Here is a 19,348-nt window from a genome sequence, read left to right on the forward strand (position 1 = left end):
ACTCTCCCCACACAGGGACAAGGAGGCAGTCTCAGAAAACCCCAGAGCACAAGTTCCCCAGACCAAGCAAAACAAGCACGATGTTCTTCTCCCCATGGTTTAAGTGTCTCTTTATTACGGAAGCTGGTCATGTAGGTGACTTTCCGCATAAAAGTCAGTTTGCAGCTTCCTTCTGGAAAACCTGTGTCTTCTACAGTGATCTGGTCTTGGCTGGAAGTTTCTGGGCAGACCAGCTGCCGCTAGGCCAGGTCTAGCAGAGAGGGGCTGGTCAGCACGGGCAGCAGCGCAGGCTGTCACCGAGGCAGGAGAGCATGGAACCATGCTGTGCAGGCTCAACAGGGCTGGGCAGGAGGCAGAGCTGTGCACCTGCACTTGAGGAGGCAGCCCTGGCGGGTCCTGGGCAGGGGCAGGTGATCAGAGAGGCATGGGACACACTTCTCCAGCCTCTGAGGGAGGACAGTGGGCCAGTCCAGGAGGGGCAGGGGTGAAAGCAGCAGCCCGAGGAGGGACTGTGGGGCCCACTCATCACATGGCTGGGGGGGAAAGCTGCCACTGGACACCCTGAGCGCCTGAGTGCTCTTCCACGTGGCAGAAGGCAGAGCCAGGGCCCAGTCTTCTTCCCTGAGCCCAGGCTGGGGTGGGAGGAATTCAGAGCTCACTCAGGCACTACTCTGGCAAAATGGCCCTCCATCCCCACTCATAGCAAGCACCTGACATGGAAGTTGGCAGTGGCCAAGGGATACCCTGAACGTTCTTCTGGGTGGGTGGCAGCTAGGGATGCTCGACTGTCCCTAGCACACAGAAATGCCCCTCCGAGGAACCACCAAAACTGCACCCACCCTCCCTGGCCTGCAAAGCCTGGAGGTCAGGACGCGAGCAGCCATGGATGGATGCAGTGCAGACAGGCGAGCTCACGAGCCAGGGGCAGGCCAGTGCCACGCTGGGCTCCCCACCACGCAGCCTCAGGGTGTGCACTGAATCCTGGTACATCACGGTGAACAAGAGCCCAGCCCACTCCCCGCCGGCAGGTCTCTTATACCATCGTTGAGGGGCTGTGTCCCTCCCTTACCCAGCATGCACAGGAATGTGGGAGCAGCTAGCCCAGGTCCCATCCCCAATCAGCAGCAGGTGGGGAGTGCACGGGGCCCAGCAGCTGCTCTCCTGAGAATGCAGTCTCTCCAGCCTTCCTCCCTCAGGCAAGAAGTGCGCCAGGGACAGCATGAGGTGCTGCGGCTTGTCTGACGTCACAGTCAGACTCGCTCCCTTCCTCCCCGAGCCCTCTCAGAACCAGACCTACATTGACAATCACTCTGGCAATTGTAGTCTGAAGCCACGGACCCAGTCCCTGTCCCTGCCTCAGGACTGATCCCAACACATGTGCCGAGGTGGAGCAGAGGGCTACAGCACAAGGCAGGGAACGGGCACCTGCCACCTGGCCAAGACAGCTCAGTCTTGTGGGCACAGGTGTGAAGATGACGCTCGCCACCTGCAGCAGCCAGCACAGGTTGGCATACTCTCAAGGGCAGATGCACTCAAGGGCGGCCAGTGAGGGCGCTCTCGGGGTACAGGTTGGCGAAGCGGCCCAGGACCCAGATGGGGAAGATATTCCTGTAGCTGGTGTAGCTGATGGCACAGGACTTGTTGAAGACCCCAGAGATGTTCTCCTAGAAGGACAGAGAAAAGGGCACCAGGGCCCAAGGGCCTGGTCATGGACCGCAGCCCTGGATGCCACAGGGTTGGTGCACACCTAAGCAAGCAGGGGCAAGGGAAACTGAGGCTGGCAGTCCTCCTGCCCAGCCTCCGCCCAGCTGGGGGCTGTCACCTTTAGCAAACCCTCCCTGGGCCTCCAGCCCTCACGGCCACACCAGCTTCTGCAGGACTCCTGCAGGGAAGGGGCTCATGACTCCCACCCTCTGGGGACAGGTAGAGCCTGCACCTGTGCCTCCTGAGAGTGAGGGGCCACGTGAGCTCCCACGCAACAGGGCAGTCAAGGGTTGTGCTGCGAGGGCATCTCCCACCCAGCCCCCTGCCAGAACTTGATTGACTGACAGCAAGACCTGCTCAGAACTGGCAACCTGCCCCAGAACTCCATCTCACAGGCCTCTGGTTGGCAGAGTATCTGCACCCCAAGCCCCAAAACACCCAGTGAGGGACACAGGGGAGGATGTGAGAACCCACGAGCAAGCCAATGGCCGGCACTGGGTTTCACGCACCTGGGGCCAGTCACCATTGGGAAGCTGCTTGTCCAGCAGACACTGGACCCCTCTCTCCTGGGCTGTGATGTCAGGGTGCCTGGGGAGAGGAGATACTTGCTCAGTGGTGTGCACAAACACAGATGGGCGTGAGTGTGTACTCACCGTAGTGCACCAAGCTCACAGAAAACCCACGACACTATAATGGTAGAACAGCTCAGCCTCCATGGTAGAGGGGAGCAGGGCAGGTGGGACACGCCGCCTGCACACCTGTGCCTAGAACCCAGCTGAACGTGGAGCTTCCCAGGCGGGAAGGCTGAGCCACACGCCCACTCAGCATGCTGGAAGCCAGGCAAGTAGGTGCACTGAAGTGCTCGATGCCAAGGATAGACACCAGAGGGGACTGTGGGCATGGGGGTGCTGAAGTCAGCCTTGGGGGAGACCAGGAACAGACCCCTGACAGTCCTGCCCCGGGTGCCCCTGACTGTTGTACCTGCTCACACCAACTGAGAGGATTCCGGCTCCACACCAAAGAGAGCAGCCGACTGGAGCACGGCATGCACGCCAGCATGTGTGTCCACTCATGCACAAGTCTGCACGTGCACCTGTGTGCATCTGTACATGTGTGGCTCAGCATCAGCTGTGACCACAGGAGGACTGGCTGCAGGGACGGAGGCAACCACTGCTGCTGCCACACGGGAAGCAGCCCCCGGCACAGCCTACGTCACCCCAGTCTCAGGTCTCTGCTTCCCTTGCTCTGCCAACCACTGCCGGCCACCAACGCTGTCACCAGGAGACCTCTCTCAGGACCCCACTCAGCTGGATGGGCTGCCACCTAACCAGGAAACATGGCTCCTGGAGGAGCTTCTGTCCCCCGAGTGACAGCTGAGCAGCAGCATAGTCCTGTGGCCCCCTCGACTCTCTCCACATCTGCACTTGACCCAGGCTACCTGCTGACCATTGAGGGTCCCTCCATCCCGTCACTCTTACCTGACAGCCATCAGCCCCATCAGGGCCCAGCATGTGTTGTGGATCTGGGACTGGGCACTCTGCACGTAACGCTGCTGCTCACAGGACTCAAAGTCCTCCCCCCAGCCTCCATCCACCATCTGCCGGGACAGCAGGAAGTCACAGGCCCGGGAGACCTCCTCACAGGCAGCCCTGCAGAGACCAGGAGACTTGAGACACCCTCACTGAAAGTCAGGGCCCCCAGATCCCACCCTGGCCAGCAGCCTCAGGGCCACGGAGAGGGCCTACAGCTGTGAAGTAGGGACACACACCTGCCTCCTGAGCTGCTCAGCACAGAAAAATGCTCTGCAGCTTCAGGCAGCCTCACGGCCGCAGGCTGAGTTCCTGACACAAATCGGGAATAGCTGGGTTGTATCCGGTCAAGCACAGGGCATAGCACACTCCACCCCTGCAGCTCACTGGATCCAGAAGGGCTGGGTGGGGCAGTCAGAGGCAGGGCTTGGACCCAAGGCTTCACCCCTCTCTCAGCAGGGCCCAGGGAATGTCCTGGACCCTAGCCCTCCTACTGGTTGGGGAGCAGGTATGTACAGGGAAGGTGTGGGATCATCTCTGGAAAACTCTGAGGTGGCCCCTAGCCAAAGGCTCCCAAGCCAGGGAAACATCTTTGTTCAACCTGGGATTCACATTTTCTGGGATGCTGTTCTTATCTCACTGTTTAAACATACTAAGAGATCCCAAAATCAAACATCAAAGGGGAAAACACCACACAGAGGGCCAATGGCCCCAGAGCTGCACTCACCCATCACGGTAGGTATGCCCCATGCAGGCGAAAGCTTCCAGGCCAAACCAGGTGCCATAGGTGAAACAAACCCCCCAGGAACTGGAGAGAGAGGGGAGAGGGCCTCAGGCTCAGGTTCTCACCCTGGAGGAGGGGGTGTCCTTGAACAGAAAGGGCGGGGCTGGGCCAGGAAAAGTATCCGTATGTCCCTAAATGAGCTGCACCACCTGCAGGGCCCTGGCATGAGGTTGCAGCCCACTGTGTCCAGCATCCAGGTACAGGAGCTTGTGAAGATTTATAGTCCCATACCTGGGACACAGGGACAGTGTGGGCATAAGAGGCGGTGCCCACCTGGCTCAGCTGCTGCCCCCCTAGGTGGACTGGGGAGACCCCAGTGACATGGCCAGGGAGGAGAAGCCATCACACTCAGACCACAGAGCACTTCCACACACAGCCAACTGCCCTGCAACAGGCAACATGGGGACGCACACAAGAGAAGCCTGGCCACAAGCAGGAAGCCAGTGGGCAAGCCCAGCCCCACCCTCCACCACGCCCAAGAGGCCAGGTGCTGACTCACCCCTCCCAGGAGCCGTCAGCCCTCTGCTTCTGCTGACAGAACGCCAGGCCCCGCTCCAGTGTCTCCCTGGAATATAGGCGGAGCCCAATAAGCACTCCAGCAAAACCACAGTGCCCACCCCAAGCCACGCTCTCTGAGAGGGAGCATGCTTTCCTTTAGAAAACAGTCAAAACGACCTTCTGACAGTAGGAAAAGCAGCAGCCACAGGACACAGGAAGGGGGAAGCAGATGGTCAGAGCTTCAGAAAGAGAGGCAAGAGGAAGGCCTGGGGGATGAGGCCTGTGCTGGGTGCAGCCAATAACAGGATCGGCCTCGGTCCACGCTGTCAGCCACAGGCCTGGGCCTGTCCCACAGGGTGAATGGGAGATCGGCCACAGACAACGTCATCGCCACACCACAAGCCTCAGCAAAGCATAAGAAAAAAGAAAAGAAAATTTGGTTATAGAGGAAATGATGGACTTAGAAGCTGAGAAGGTCAACTCTACACCTGGTGTCCTGCTGAAGAACAATAGGCCCTCCAAAAGGCTGCCCCTCTTCTAGGACTCACACCAGGCGATCCTGCAGAGCCTGCCTCGTTTTTAAAGGGCAGCTGCAGCAGATCGGACAACGTTCCTGTGATGACCTGTCCCTGAGAAGGACCAGCAGGCTCTCTCTATAGGCTCTCTCCCTTGCTAGCTTTCACAAGCCACCAGAGGCCCCCGCATCAGGGGACAGATGGCAGCTTCCAGCCTTGGACAACCCACAAGGGGTGGGATCCTGCCCACGAGCACATGCTGAGAGGCGGATCCCGCACTGGTGCTTGTACAAGGCCCAGCTCTGGTTGGCCCCAGGCTGACATCTCTGAAACCAGGGACTTCCTAGGCTGCACCTGGCTAGACCCACAGAGAAGGAACCATACAGTGTGCTGTCCATGTACTGTCCATGCCACAGCAAAGCCTGTGGCCACCCTGCTGCTTGGTACCAGGGAGTGAATGTGCACAGAGTCCATAAGCAGTTTCAGAAGTGGAGAGTGAGGTGATTCCAGGGGAAAACAATAGGGACGCAACACCAAGACTGTCTCAAGAAAGAGTGCCTGGAGTCCCAGAACTACCAAAACAGGAGTCAAAAGTGCAAACTTTTCCCAGAAAGAAAACTCCTAGCAGCTTTTTTAGTAAACTCTACTCAGTCATTAAGAATGTCCATCCTACTGTCATGTGGACTCTCCCCAGAACAGAAGGGGAGATGGGCCTCTAACTATTCAGAGGGGACCAGCTCGGTCAGGCCTGCCAAGGTCTGCACTGCAGCCCTCTGCAGCACCAATGAGTAAGGGGCAGAGAGGACCCTCTAGTCGAGGCTGAAGCTCAACACCTGCTCGAATCGGAGAGAAGCACACTTCACAGGTCCACAGGAAAAGCAATTCCTCAACTGAACAAGGCCAATGCCAAAAGCTTCCACCAGTACCACTCCTGCAGAGACACAGCAGCTCTCCCCTGGGAGCAGGAAACCTGGCAAAGCTTCCACCATTTCCACTTCTGAGCACCCAGAGGCCTCAGCCAGGGCAGCCGGTCGAGGAAGGCAGCAGTGCTGGGGACCGACAGGGAGGAAACGTCTCTAAGCTCTTCACACTACATTCATTCATATGGCTTTTGTGGACTATAGATCCAGTTTTAAAACCAAAAAATAAAGGAGGGATGAAGTCACTTGCCAGTGACATGATCATCCACAGGGAAAGCTCAGGAAGTCATCAGGGTAGGGATTTGCCCCGATGGTTTCACCAGCGAACTCCACCACTCAGGGAAGAAACTCCACCAAGTCTCCAGAGGACCATCGCTAACACGGTCCCTGGGGCCAGCACCCAGGGATCTACCTCAGGTGCAGCAAGGCTGGCTCCCCCTCTGAAGACCAGTCAAGGCAACCCATTACACAAACAGACAAGAGGAAAGGCCACGATGGGCGGATGCAGCTCACGGCAGGGCACTTGCTTGGGTTCCACCCCTAGCACCACAAAAAAAAAAAAAAAAACACTAGAAAGAAAAACAAATCACGATCAACCAATGCAGAAAAAGCATTTGACAAAATCCAACATGCACTCATGATGAAACTCTAAGCAAACGAGGAAGAGATGAACCTCCTCAGCTGAATCAAGAACATCTACAGAAGCCCACAGCAAGCGTGGCACTAAATGGTGAGACGCCAGAAACTCCTGGCTGAGCCTGGGACAGGTCAGGAGCCCACACAACCCCAGGGGACACTGTGCCGTGTGTCCTAGCCACTGCGACAGACAAGGGAGACACAAAACAGTCTGTGCACAGGAGACGAGGCTGTCAGTGCAGAAAATCCCCAAGAGTCCATGGCAACAAGTGCAGGCTGCAGGACGCCACCCGGCCTCCTGCTGGCAGTGGGCAGTTAGAGTCCACATTCCCAGCACAGAGCCACACGCGTGACACCAGAACACAAAACGATCCAGTATAAGCCTGGCAAAAACACGCACAGGATCCACATGACAGCACCACAAAGTCTGAGGGAAGAAGTCAAAGATATTCCTGCCGTGGCCAAAATTCCAGCAGGTTATTTTGGATCCCAAAATTTATCTGGAAAGGCAAAAACTCAGAACAGCCAACACTGCTGAAGGGAGATCAAGTGAGAGGACTGAATCTGCCCCATAGACTCACCATGGAACTACAATAACCAGGAGTCTTACAGGTCCTGAGACCTTGCTAAATGAAGGCCACAAGCATTTCCAGCTTCGTCAGGGTTGAGAGGAATAAATATTTTAGAGCAGAGTCTGGTGTAGGGGGTTTGTGTGGATGTTAGACATGGTGAGGGAAAACAGAATTTAGGCCCTGCCTCTGTTTTCTTTTTTTTTGAAAGTAAAAAGGTTCATTTTGGCTCAGGGAGTTGAAGGTTTTTTTTTTTTTTTTTTTAACTTATTTTTTTTATTGGTTGTTCAAAACATTACAAAGCTCTTGACATATCATATTTCATACATTTGATTCAAGTGGGTTATGAACTCCCATTTTTACCCCATATACAGATCCTGCCTCTGTTTTCAAGTAGGCACATACACTCAGGCACAGAGAGATTAAATATTTGTCTATAAGATTCAAGTAGAAACAAAGCCCCAGTTCTATTCAGGAAAACCTAGGTAACTGGGGCTTGGCAAATGCTTTTTATTTCCCCATAATTTTGTTTTGTTTTTGGTATTGGGATTGAACCCAGGAGAACGCTACCTCTGAGCTACATCCCAAGCCCTTTGTTATTTTGAGATAAATTCTCACTAATTTGCTTAAAGTCTCAATAAGTTTAACTAAGGCTGGCCTTGAACTTGGAATCCTCCTACCTCAGCTTCCAAGGAGCTAGGATTACAGGTATGTGCCACCACACCCTGTTTGGCAATTACTTTTTAAATACGACACCAGCAGGGCAGGCACATGCCCACCCCACCCCCATAATCCCAGCGACTCACAAGGCTGAGGCAGGAGGATCGCAAATTCAAGGTCAGCCTTAGCAACTCAGCAAGGCCCTCAGCAACTCAGTGAGACCCTGACTTTAATAAAATATAAAAAAGGGCTAAGGGGCGGCTCAGCGGTTAAGCATAAGCACTCCTGCATTCAATCCCCAGTACTAAAAAAAAAAGAAAAAGAAAAAAAGTAAAAACACCACCAAAAAGTAGGATCCATGAGTGAAAACACTGATAAGCTGGATGTCACCAAAACACAAAACTTCAGCTCTGCAAAAGATCAACAGCTGGGCATGATGGTGCACGCCTGTAATCCCAGCAACTCCAGAGCTGAGGCAGGAGGATGGCAAGTTCAAGGCTGGCCTCAATTTATTGAAGCCCTAAGCAACTTAGAAAGACCCTGTTCAAAATAAAAAAATAAAAACAGCTAGGGATGTAGCTCAATGGTTAAGTGCCCGGGTTCAATCCCTGGTACAAAAAAAAAAAAAAAAAAAAATATTCTCAATAAAACGAAGACAAGCTAGAGTGGAAGGAAATATTTGCAGAAAGCACATCTGATAGGGGCTGGGGATGTGGCTCAAGCGGTAGCGCACTCGCCTGGCATGCGTGCAGCCCAGGTTAGATCCTCAGCACCACATACAAACAAAGATGTTGTGTCCGCCGAAAACTAAAAAATAAATATTAAAATTCTCTCTCTCTCTCTCTCTCTTAAAAAAAAAAAAAGAAAGCACATCTGATAAAAAAAACTGGCACCTAGGGCTGGGGTGATGGCTCAGTGGTAGAGCGCTTGCCTCGCACACGTGAGGTACTAGGTTCGATCCTCAGCACCACATAAAAATGAAATAAAGATATTCTGTCCACCTACAACTAAAAAATAAATATTAAAAAAAAAAAAAAAACTGGCACCCAATACATGCAAAACCTTGAACTCAACAATCAGGAAACAGACAATTCAACTATAAAACAGGCCAAAGACTTAACAGATACCTCATCAAAAAACAGATATACAAGTGGACATGGTGGGGCATGCCTGTAATCCCAGCAGCTCAGGAGGCTGAGGTAGGAGGATCGCAAGCTCAAAGCCAGCCTGGGTAACTTAGTGAGGCCTGTCTCAAAATAAAAATAAAAAGGACAGGGGATGTGGCTCAGTGGTAAAGCACTTGCCTAGCATGTGTAAGATCCTCAGTTAAACTCCAGTATCAGAAAAAACAAAACAGATAACCACCTTTTCCCTTCAGTGCCGCTGCTGAAGTGGCCCAGACTAAGAGGGAGCTCAGGCCTCAGGGCCCTGCCATGTGCACAGGAGGATCTTGCAGTCAGTCCACTTCCCAAAGAACTGAAATGGACGTAGCGGTTGGCCTGTGCCCTTCTGAGGGGATGAGGAAGTTGCTCGAGAACTCAACAAGGGCCAGCAAACTGGCAGAGCTGTCAGGCTGGCAGGAAGAAAGGCGCCATCACACTGGGAAGGAGCAACAGAAGAGGCTGATGGCACAGATGGTCCTCACCAGGCTGAAACCGGACAAAGGCAAGGGCAAATGCACCGAGAAGCTGCAGGAACACAGTCACCTCAGTCACCTCACGTACAGCTCCACAGAAAACTGCCCAGACGAGAGGAAAACACACCTGACCCTGCACCATGGGGACTGAGGGAAAACCCACACCACTCCACCACCGGACCCCCTGACAACGCCAAGGCTGGCGAGGGTGTGCAGCAGGACTCTCTCTCATAGCTGGTGGAAATGCAGGAGGACTCCACAGACGGCCTGTGGTTTTTCACAAGACAACACAGTCCAGCCTTGTGACCACACTCCTGGCATTAACCACTCATGGCAGCTTTACTTGTAATTGCCAAACTAGGAACAAACAGCACGCTTGTAGATGACAGGATAGAAAAACAATGCATACCAACAAGGGAGCCCGGTCCAGCACTGAAAAGCAGCGCACAGGTGGAGGGCATGCTCAGCAAGCGTGAGGCCCTGGACATGGCTCCCAGCATGGCAGAAAAGAAAATGGGGAAAGAAATGAAACACGCTACCACACTGTGAAAGACAGGCAGGCCCCAACTGCACACTGTGAGTGACAGGCCGGGCTGGACAGTGCATGCTGCTGGCAAAACTGGAGCTGCCAGAGGCAGGGCAGGGTGCCCAGGAGAACACAGGGGCTTTCCGAGCAGCTCTAGACGTGATGTGGACATGTGTCACTCACTGTACTTTGTCAAAACCCAGAGGGTGCTGGCATGAAGGGGGAGCCCAATGTCAACCACCATCAGCTGCAACAACATGCCACTTCAGTGCTCAACGTGGACACTAGAAACCTGCGGGGAGGCTGGCAGTGGGGGAACTCCTTCTTCCCTCAATTCTTCTATAAATCTAAATACACTAAACACAGTGTATCAATTTTTTAAGTCTAACAAACCATCTAGTCACATGATCACATCAAAATCAAAGGCCACGAGATAATAAGCAATCAAAAGGAGAGAGACGCTGTTAGAGCAACGTCCGTCAACGTGGAGGGACAGTGATGGCACCAAGGCCACACACGTTAGGGAGGAGGAAAAGCACCGCAGGCCCACACTGAGGGGAGCCCTGGAGAGGCAGCCTGCACAGGATCCAAGGCGCCCTCCAGGGAAGGCTGGGGGCTGTGACGCAGCAGCGAGTGCCTCTCAGCTGTGATGCAATGTAACTTCCACAGCCTGGCCGAGTCCAACCACAGCAGCACATGCTGAATTCACCCTGCAACACGCCTTCCCTTCAAGCCCAAGACCAAAGACCTGCCCAGACGGAGAGGGCAGGCCAGACAGCCCAGTCAGAGCTGGGAGAAGACGGTGCTGTAAGGACATGGCACACAGCGGCCCCACAAGGGCTGAGGTTAATGGCATTCAGCTGACTCCCACGAAGGCACTTGCCTGCTGGCTGGTGCAAGCACAGCACACCATAGCCCTCTCAGCCACACTCAGGAAACAAGAGGAGCAAACAAAAGATGTGAACAATTAAGGGACCAGAGGAGAAGCAGGTCTACCTCCTGCTGCTTTGTAACTTTCCTGTAACTGTGAAATCAAGGGAGAAGTTTGACAAAGTGTAGTAGTAATGGAAAATTCCACATAGTGTTAGAATAACTGCCAACCTCAAACTGTATCTCAGATGTTCTTGAAATAAATAAAAAATTACAATAAACAAATTAGACATATATGTTTGACCATTTAAAAAACAGAGAGTATGGCAAGGCATGGTGGCACACACCTGCAATCCCAGTGACTCGGGAGGCTGAACAGGATTCACAAGTTCAAACCAGCCTCAGCAACTTAGCAGGACTCTTGTCTCAAAATAAAAATTAAAAAGGGTGGGGATGTGGCTCAGTGGTAGGTCACTCTAGATCCCATCGCTAGTACCAAAAAAACAAAAACAAAAAATCAAAGGCTAACGTTCATATCCCTGAAACGACAAAAAGAACAAAGAAACTGGAGAAAAATATCTATAACATAAGACACAGAAGTCTTTACTAAACTTAAAATACGTCATCAAGAAGAAAATCCATCCTAGCAAAACTTCAGGCCAGGATTTGAGTGGACGTGGCACAGAGGACAGATGTGTTCTGTGCACATGAGGACAGAGGGCTCCAACCAGTGCTCCCTGCATGCACTACCCGCCTCATAGCCACATGGGGCCCAGGCAGTGGGAGAGCTGGGGGGTAAGGATGTCACAGACAATGCCTAATGGGAGAATCTAGTGACGGGGAAAAAGGATAGCTGGAAGGCAGAGGTCGAGACCAGGAGCACAGAGGCTACTGAGTAGGTCACCCGTGGGACAGCTGTGCCCACTGCCATGCATGCTGAGGACACATCTGGTCACCAGGCCCATGGGAAGTACTACAGAGCCACACCCTCCCAGGACCAGAGGAGTGGCTGGCTCTTTTCCCAGCAACTGGGGATCGCTTCCTTTCTTCTTTACACTTTTTGTTTGTTCCAAGTCTTCTTTAAAGAACATGCTTCAGTTTAATCACAGTAATTCTTAAAAGATGATGAGTTAATAAGAAGGGTCCATCCAGAGAGCACAGCTAAGACAACCAGAGCTCAGAAGTAAGGGCCACATCACACAGCGGAGCATTATGTGGCCAAGGGCCGTACCGGCCTGGGTGACCAGAACAGGGCCACGCGCTCCACACAGCTGCACCTGCCTGTCAGGACAGAAGCTGCCTTGGTGCTCAGGGCCTGCACCAATATCCTCAGATCATACTCCTGAATGACTCAGGGGCCAGAGAAGAACTCAGAATAGAAACGGAAACACTTAACCAAGTGATAGCTCAAAACTTATTCCCAGCACCAGCTGCGTGTTCAAACAGAAGAAACCTGAAAGTCACTTATCTAAGTATCCAAGTTAGAAAAACAAAGTAGAAAGACAATAATCAAGAGCAGAAACAGATGAGAGATAAACAGACACCCTGGGCAGAACTGAAGACTAACGATGGCTTCTTCCAAAGGCTCAGCAAGTGTCAGGAAGGACATGAACTGCTCAAGTGGGACGGTGGGACAACTGGGCCACGGCCCACACCAGCTGAGATGGAAATTCCCCACACTGATGCGAAGAGCACAAAGTCCTCCATCAGAGAAGGCAGATCTACAATTAAAAATCTCTGAGACAAGAGGGCTGGGGATGTGGCTCAAGTGGTAGAGCACTTGCCTAGCAGGCATGAGGCACTGGGTTCGATTCTCAGCACCTCATAAAAATAAAATAAAGATTAAAAAAAAAAAATCTCTGAGACAACTCTGGGCCCACATGGATTCTCAGTGCATTGTTATAAACATGTAAGGGAGAAATAGCATAAACATGGCTTTATTACTTATCCTTCCAAAGAGTATTTAAAAAAGCATTCTCACTGGCTTTATGAGTCCAACATTATCTTAACAGAAGTTGATAAGAACATTAAAAGAAACAAAAATTATAGTTTCTCCCATAACCACAGATGTAAATATGCTAAACAAAACATTCTTTAAATTAAATTCTGCAATATAAAAGAACAATACACCTTGGCAAAGTTGACCTATATCAGATTTAACATTCAAAAACAAATAACTGGCCAGGCACGGTGGCACACGCTTGTAATCCCAGCAGCTGTGCAAGCTGAGGCAAGAGGATCAAGAGTTCAAAGCCAGCCTCAGCAACTTAGCAAGGTGCTAAGCAACTGAGTGAGACCCTGTCTCTAAATAAAATACAAAATAGGGCTGGGATGTGGCTCAGTGGGCGAGTGCCCCTGAGTTCAATCGCCAGTAAGAAAAAAAGAAAAAAGAAAGAAAGACAGAACAATGAAAATAAGCAAAGAACCTGCAGAATCTGCGTGCCCTGTAATGACCTAGAACACAGCAACGCCACACCTATGCCACACCCACAAGAATGGGTACCCATGTGCCTCTAAAAGCAAGTACAGAATATTCACAGAAGGATGTTGCATAAAAGCAGACATTGAAGCTGGGCACAGTGGTGCCTGCCTCTAGTCCAGCTACGGAGGCCAAGGCAACCTGGGCAACACAGTGAGGCCTCAGCTCAAGAAACAGGACCAGGGGCAAGTGTTCAGAGTGCACGGGGGCCGGGGGCGGTGGGGGGAATGGGATGGTGCGCCTGCAGGATGCCACAGGCAGCAGCTTGAAGCAAACAACGGGAAGCTGGAGGGGGAGGGAAGGAGGAGAATCACAGCCCTTCTGAATTACAGCTGAGGGGACCTCAGCCCCACACACGCACTGCTGAATGCAGGGACCACAGAAATCCCCATGCTCAGACAGTCCGTTCTCCACAGCAGCCCGGCGTAGGTAGCTAGGCCTATGTCAGAGAATGCCGTCTCCAGCCTAGGCCCTCCTCACCTGATTTCCACTGCTCTGTAGTCTGGACAGTGCTTGTGGAAAAGCCTCAGTGCCTGCATCACTGCCGAGGTGCACTCCACGTACGTGTAGTCGATCATGACATCCCCTGGCAGGGGTAGGGGGGACGAGGCCTGTGACTTGCCGCACTGCCCAGGACCCACAGTCCAGTCCAAGTGACCATCAGCAAGGGCAGCACAGCCTGCAGACCCTATGCCTAGGCAGGACCCTCTTGTGGCTCAGGCTGCATGGTTCAGGGCCCAAGCAAGGCTTGCTCAGCTATGAGGTATGCAAGGTAGGGCAAAGAGGGGTGCTGCCTAGGACAAGGGACACACAGAAAACAGTTGCATCCCTCCCCCAAAGTTTGATAGGTCGAGGAGTGAGATGACAGAGGCCACCAAGGAGGTGTCTAGCAGGTGCCCCAAGGTCACTCAAGAGCACAGCAGCATGCAGACCTGGTCCAGCAGCCCACGGCATACACCACAGGCTGCCACACAGTGCCACAAGTGCCGTGAGCACCATGAAGCCTCTGAAGATGCATAGCAGTTCCACACAAGCAAATCTGCACAATCGAGAGCCAGCCAGGCTGAGCCCGGGAGTCCAGGGAGAATCACACCAGTGGCCCCAAGACAGAGCCACAGCCCTTTCATCCAAAACCCAAGCACCCTGCCACCCCAACCAGGGAGAGGTCCTCAGGCTCTGCCAGCACCTGGGGCCCAGATCTGTGCACTGTACTTCTGGTCAAACACTCACCAAAGACCTCAGATGGGTTCAGCAGCTCCAGCAAGTGCCCCCCACGCTTGGTCTCATAGGTGGCGAATCCTCCGTCAGGATTCCTCATGTTCAACAGCTGAAACCAAGAGCATGCTCAGAGTCCACAGGCCAAGATGGAGCTTTCTAGAAGCACCCCAGGGCTGAAAACCAGGAATGAGAAAGGGGACAGGGAGATGGTGTGCATGCTGGGCAAGCCCTTGGGTGCCCGGTACAGTCGCTACAGGCACACATAGCCGCCCAGAGACAGGTGCTCATCAACTCAGGAGTCACATCAGTGTTGGAATGGTGCAGAGCTCCAAGAGGTACAGAAGAACCAGGCTGCTCAGAGGACGGCACAAAACCAGCAGAAGCTCTCATCTTTCTTCCTTGCACCAGAAAGGACCACCATCCCTCCCAAAGGAGGCTCACATGGATGCACAGTAGGTCCTGACACTCAGACAAGGGTCAGGAGCCACATGGCTTCCCTTGGACCCGTGGCCAGGCAGGCACCAGCTCCTGCAGCACAGGGCTCTGTGCACACAGCCAACCAGGCCTCATGGGCCAGCCAGGGTTCCAAGGTCACCTGAGCATCCGCTTCCACAGCTGGCATCAGCTGAGCCCTGGGGGTGGAGAGAGACCAGAGTGTCCTGGCGGGATGCGGCAGAGCCTCACCACAGCCACAGCATCGCAGAGCCTCTGTCGGGGGATGTGCTGGGTGATGGAGGGACACTTCTCCTGCAGGAGCAGCACAGACTTCAAGGCCTCGGCTGTGCAGTCAGCGACAATCCAGCCGCAGTCCAGAGTGCTGAAGCAGAAGCCGCCCTGCAGAGTGGGAACATGAGCTCCCCTGCCTTGGCCTCTCTCAGAGTCACCAGTCAGGTCACTGTCCATCTGGACAGACCTACAGCTCTAGCACAGGGAGCCCCAAGGCTGAAGCCCCATGCTGGGCACTCTCAGATCTCCACACAGGATTTCAATGCCATGAAAAGGCAGCGGCTGTCCAGACACTATAAGAAGGCAAGCCTCAGGTCCACAGCCCGCACCCACGAGTTGGGAGCCTAGCACCAGCTCTGCATCCCTCCTTCCCTCTGTCTCCCCTCAACACTCTGGCTCACATTCAGCCCTTTACTCAACATCTGTGTGTACTATGCCACCAACTGCCCCGAGGCATGTGTGCACGGACTGCCCCACAGCCTTGGTGACTCAAGCACTGGCCCCCACACCAGGCATCTGCAGAACAGGAAGGCCGAGGACCCAGAGAGCTCTCCTCAAAGGGAAGGACCAGCTGAGCTGGGGTGTGGGTGGGCTATCCAAACATACCTTGTTCATTTGGCGGTAGTACTTCTTGTAGTCAGGAGGGTTGTCGGGGACCTGGGCAGAATGGACAGCACATGTAGAAAGTGGACAGGCACATGGCCACAGGGCCACACTACTGTCTGGGCACCAGAGTTCCAGCCAGCCTCTGCCACCACCAGTGCAGCAAGGCACATGAGGCAAAGCTGTGTAGCCCACAGCCATGGCTGCCACTGCTGGGCAAGAGGCTCAACCAAAAAGCTGGACATCCACTCTGAAGTCCCAGCCACACAGACTCTCTACTCCTGAGGCAACAGCTCAGCTTGGTGGGAACACAAACGGGTCTGTGTGTGCACGCTACATTCTGTTGAGTGCACTTGTGGGCAGCAGCCAGCAGCAGGCCCTGCTGTAGGAAAGGTGCAGTGCAAACATCTCCACCAGCCCTCGACAGACACAGCTCGTGGCCACATGAAGGCCCTGAAGCAGCACCCTAGTGAGATCTGAGGAGAAGAGGCAGGGCACTCCAGGTAGGCGCTCCAGGTAGGGGTTGCCACTGGAACCAAGGCTGGAAGAAGCTACTGTGGGCGCTACCCTAGGGCAGGGTATGGGGGCTAGCACAGGAGAGCAGGACATGATGGGGCCTGCAGAATGGGGTGGCAGGCAAGAGTGAGAGACACTGAAAACATCCAAGTGGAGACTTAGGGTAGCATGACTGATCTAGCAGGACAGATGGTAGCATGGTCTCGGGAGGAATGCCACTGGTTAGAGTCCTCCACTGGCATGGGATGCCTCAAATGTGCTGGGGGCATGAACAGGATGAAGGGCTCAGGGAGGCAGCTCCTGATGACGCATGGCTAGCCCGCCTCTGCACACGGCCACACCAGCATGAAGGCAGAAGCTATCAGTTGGTGGTGATGGGCCACTGCAGGCTATGGCAAGGGCTGCCCTAAGGTGACTAGGGTGGACAGAGGAGACCTAGGGGCTAGAAAGGGCAGGGTGGGGGTGACTGAGAAACCAGCCTGGGGAGGCCGGGCAGAGGGACGAAGAGCCATGGGCCTCACCTGTGACAGCCGCAGGAACTCATGTGCCTTCTGCAGGCAGGACATAAACTCTGGCCTGTGGTGAGCACCTGCCTGGGAGACAGCAGGACAGCATGGCTGAGCCAGTTCCCAGCTAACCTGGTGACAGCCCGCCCCACGGACAGTCACCTTGACAGTCTCCAGAGAGTGCTAGGCCTTCCCGCTGCACTAACCTCTAAAAGACCAGTGAGTCGTGACAAAGGAAGAATTGGTCAGAAGGGAGGATCCCACAGATGCCAGGGCCAACATCTGTGCGGGACTCCACCAACGGCCTTCACTTCCCCTCGGTGCCTTCAGCACACAGGCACCCTCTTTCTTCCCCAGCACATGCCTGAAAACTTGTACAAGCTTGTACTTGTACTTATTCTAGAGGCCCCAAACCAACTGGCTCAGGGGTCACCTGCCTATGGCTCCCTATGGCAGGGCCAGCACCTCTGGAGCATGTCACACTCTGGAGCCAGGCTAAGGGGACTCTCAAGGACAATGTGGGTGGTCAGCTGTGCTATGCCCTTTAGGTGGACACATGGCCTGTGCACACAGGAAATTAGGTGAAGGGTGCAAAGGAGATAGTCACATACCTCAAGCAGAGCCTGGATGGCAAATGCGGTGTCCCAGATCTGTGAGCCATTGGTACCCTAAACACAAAGGAAGAGTGGTGGCAGAAGCCACCAGCAGCACCCACTCCACCTTCCACATCCCAGGATCTGAGGGGGTCAGAGGCTCCTGCCCTGCTGACACCCACACCAGCTTCTGAGACCTGGGCACCCTCATAGCCAATGAGAGCACAGAGAGCACAAGGTCCTGCAGGTAGGAATGGGTAATGAAGACCCACCTGCTTCCACAGGCCCCAGCCAGGTCAGCCACTCACTGCACTTCTAAAACCCACAATCCCTCAAGGGCTCCTCCATTCCCATAAAAGCAGGGTACCCCCATCATGGAACAATCAGAAACACTCCCCATTTCCTACTACACCTGGAGTAGGGGAACCCAACAGAGACACCAACTTAAGCTGGAAGGCCCACTTCAAATCCCACCTTGAGAACTGGTTTCCAGACAATACCCCAGCCTCAGTACAGGAGGCAGGTGGCCAAATCCCAGTGAGTTTGTTCAGGGATCTCTAAAATGTCTGACAGAAGCCTAGGCTTCCACCCCACGGGGCAGTCATAGGCCCCCCGCTCTCCCTGGACTCATCAGGGGCCAAGGACCAAAATCAGCCCCCTCTGCCCAGAAAGGAACACATCTGTTATCCATCTATTAACCAGAGTCCCAGGAAGGATCTGGAAAGACACTGTCCACATGCCACGTGCTATGTCCAAAGAATACCTTCTCCTTTCCCTGGGTGGGTAGCCACACGTGTCCCCCCCCCCCCCCCGACACTCTTGGGTTCCTGCAGAGAGGAAGTCCTGTGGTACTCCCACGTCTGGCCACACCCCACCGACCCACAGGCTTCTCCCCTACCCAGGACTGCAGAGAAAGACTCCCCAGAATGATGCAGGAGCTGAGGACACAGAGCTCCCAGAGACTGCCAGGGGAACAACCACAGGGAGAGTCGCACACCAACCAGAGCCACCCTCTCGTCACAGTAATGGACGAGAACGTCTGCAGGGTCTGACCCACGTTGTTGGAGGGGCTAAGCCACCCTGAGCAACAGGGCCAAGAGCAAACACTGATGCTATAGACGTATGTGCAAGAATGTGTGGTGACCAGAGACCAAAGTGCCCCGGAAGCTCCCAAGGCCCTGCACAGACACAGGACTGCAGGGCAGCTTCTCCTCCCACTGCCAGACTGATCCTGGGGAGGACTACTTCTGAGTCTTAGTGAGCCCAAAAGGATGAAAAATAAAGGGCAAGACTGTTGCAGAGAAACCAGCAGCCGCGACCCCCAGCCCTTACCTGCATTTTCATGCCATCCAGACCCAGCCTGTGAAGACGAGAAGCCCGTGTGAGACAAGCAGGGAGCGGGAGGGCACCAGTTAGTGACGGCCACACTGGGAGGGAGCCTGGGCCCAGAGCACCCATGCCCGTCCCTGAGACCTGCCAGTGGCCTTAGCGCTGCCCAGCTGGGCTCATGGGCACAGGGCACACACGGCAGGAAAGAAGTCAACAGTTTCCCCAGCAGGGGGCATGGGAGGCCCTGAGACCAGGTCACCCCTTTGGTCCTCACACAGCACAGCATGAGGGAGGATGGCCTCAGGAGCACAGGGCTTCCTACCAAGGTCCCCTGACTGTCCCACCTCAGAGGACAGTCCAGGTAGACAGGCCCATAGGTCCACAAGCTTCTTCACACCAATCCAAACTTGCTCCCATCCCTCCACAGCTTCCTGGCTCGGCCTTCCAGACCAGCCCAAACTGCTGCTAGGTGGCAGATCTTCCCCAAGACAACCTCACCAGAGCTCCTGGGTCCAGGCACCCAGCGTCCCT

The 19,348-nt window shown here is 54.1% G+C and overlaps 1 protein-coding gene across 1 annotated transcript in view; it reads right to left on the reverse strand.

Moving 5' to 3' along the window:
- Positions 1 to 93: 93 nt before the first annotated feature.
- The window catches only part of Lss (lanosterol synthase), a 28,048-nt gene continuing 8,793 nt past the window's right edge, over positions 94 to 19,348 (reverse strand). The window contains exons 11-22 of the mRNA XM_046438870.2: positions 18,821 to 18,848; positions 17,507 to 17,563; positions 16,911 to 16,982; positions 15,877 to 15,927; positions 15,229 to 15,378; positions 14,557 to 14,653; positions 13,807 to 13,912; positions 4,517 to 4,582; positions 3,961 to 4,041; positions 3,183 to 3,353; positions 2,214 to 2,292; positions 94 to 1,664 (exon numbers count right to left, since the gene is read on the reverse strand). Of these exons, the coding sequence (XP_046294826.1) occupies positions 1,533 to 1,664; positions 2,214 to 2,292; positions 3,183 to 3,353; positions 3,961 to 4,041; positions 4,517 to 4,582; positions 13,807 to 13,912; positions 14,557 to 14,653; positions 15,229 to 15,378; positions 15,877 to 15,927; positions 16,911 to 16,982; positions 17,507 to 17,563; positions 18,821 to 18,848 (1,090 nt within the window). The 3' untranslated portion in view covers positions 94 to 1,532. The remainder of the gene's footprint in view (positions 1,665 to 2,213; positions 2,293 to 3,182; positions 3,354 to 3,960; positions 4,042 to 4,516; positions 4,583 to 13,806; positions 13,913 to 14,556; positions 14,654 to 15,228; positions 15,379 to 15,876; positions 15,928 to 16,910; positions 16,983 to 17,506; positions 17,564 to 18,820; positions 18,849 to 19,348) is intronic.

The sequence above is a fragment of the Marmota monax genome, unplaced genomic scaffold, assembly GCF_021218885.2.
Source record: "Marmota monax isolate L192 unplaced genomic scaffold, Marmota_monax_Labrador192_F-V1.1 WCK01_AAM20220418_F8-fsc00125, whole genome shotgun sequence".
Taxonomy (NCBI): Eukaryota; Metazoa; Chordata; class Mammalia; order Rodentia; family Sciuridae; genus Marmota; species Marmota monax.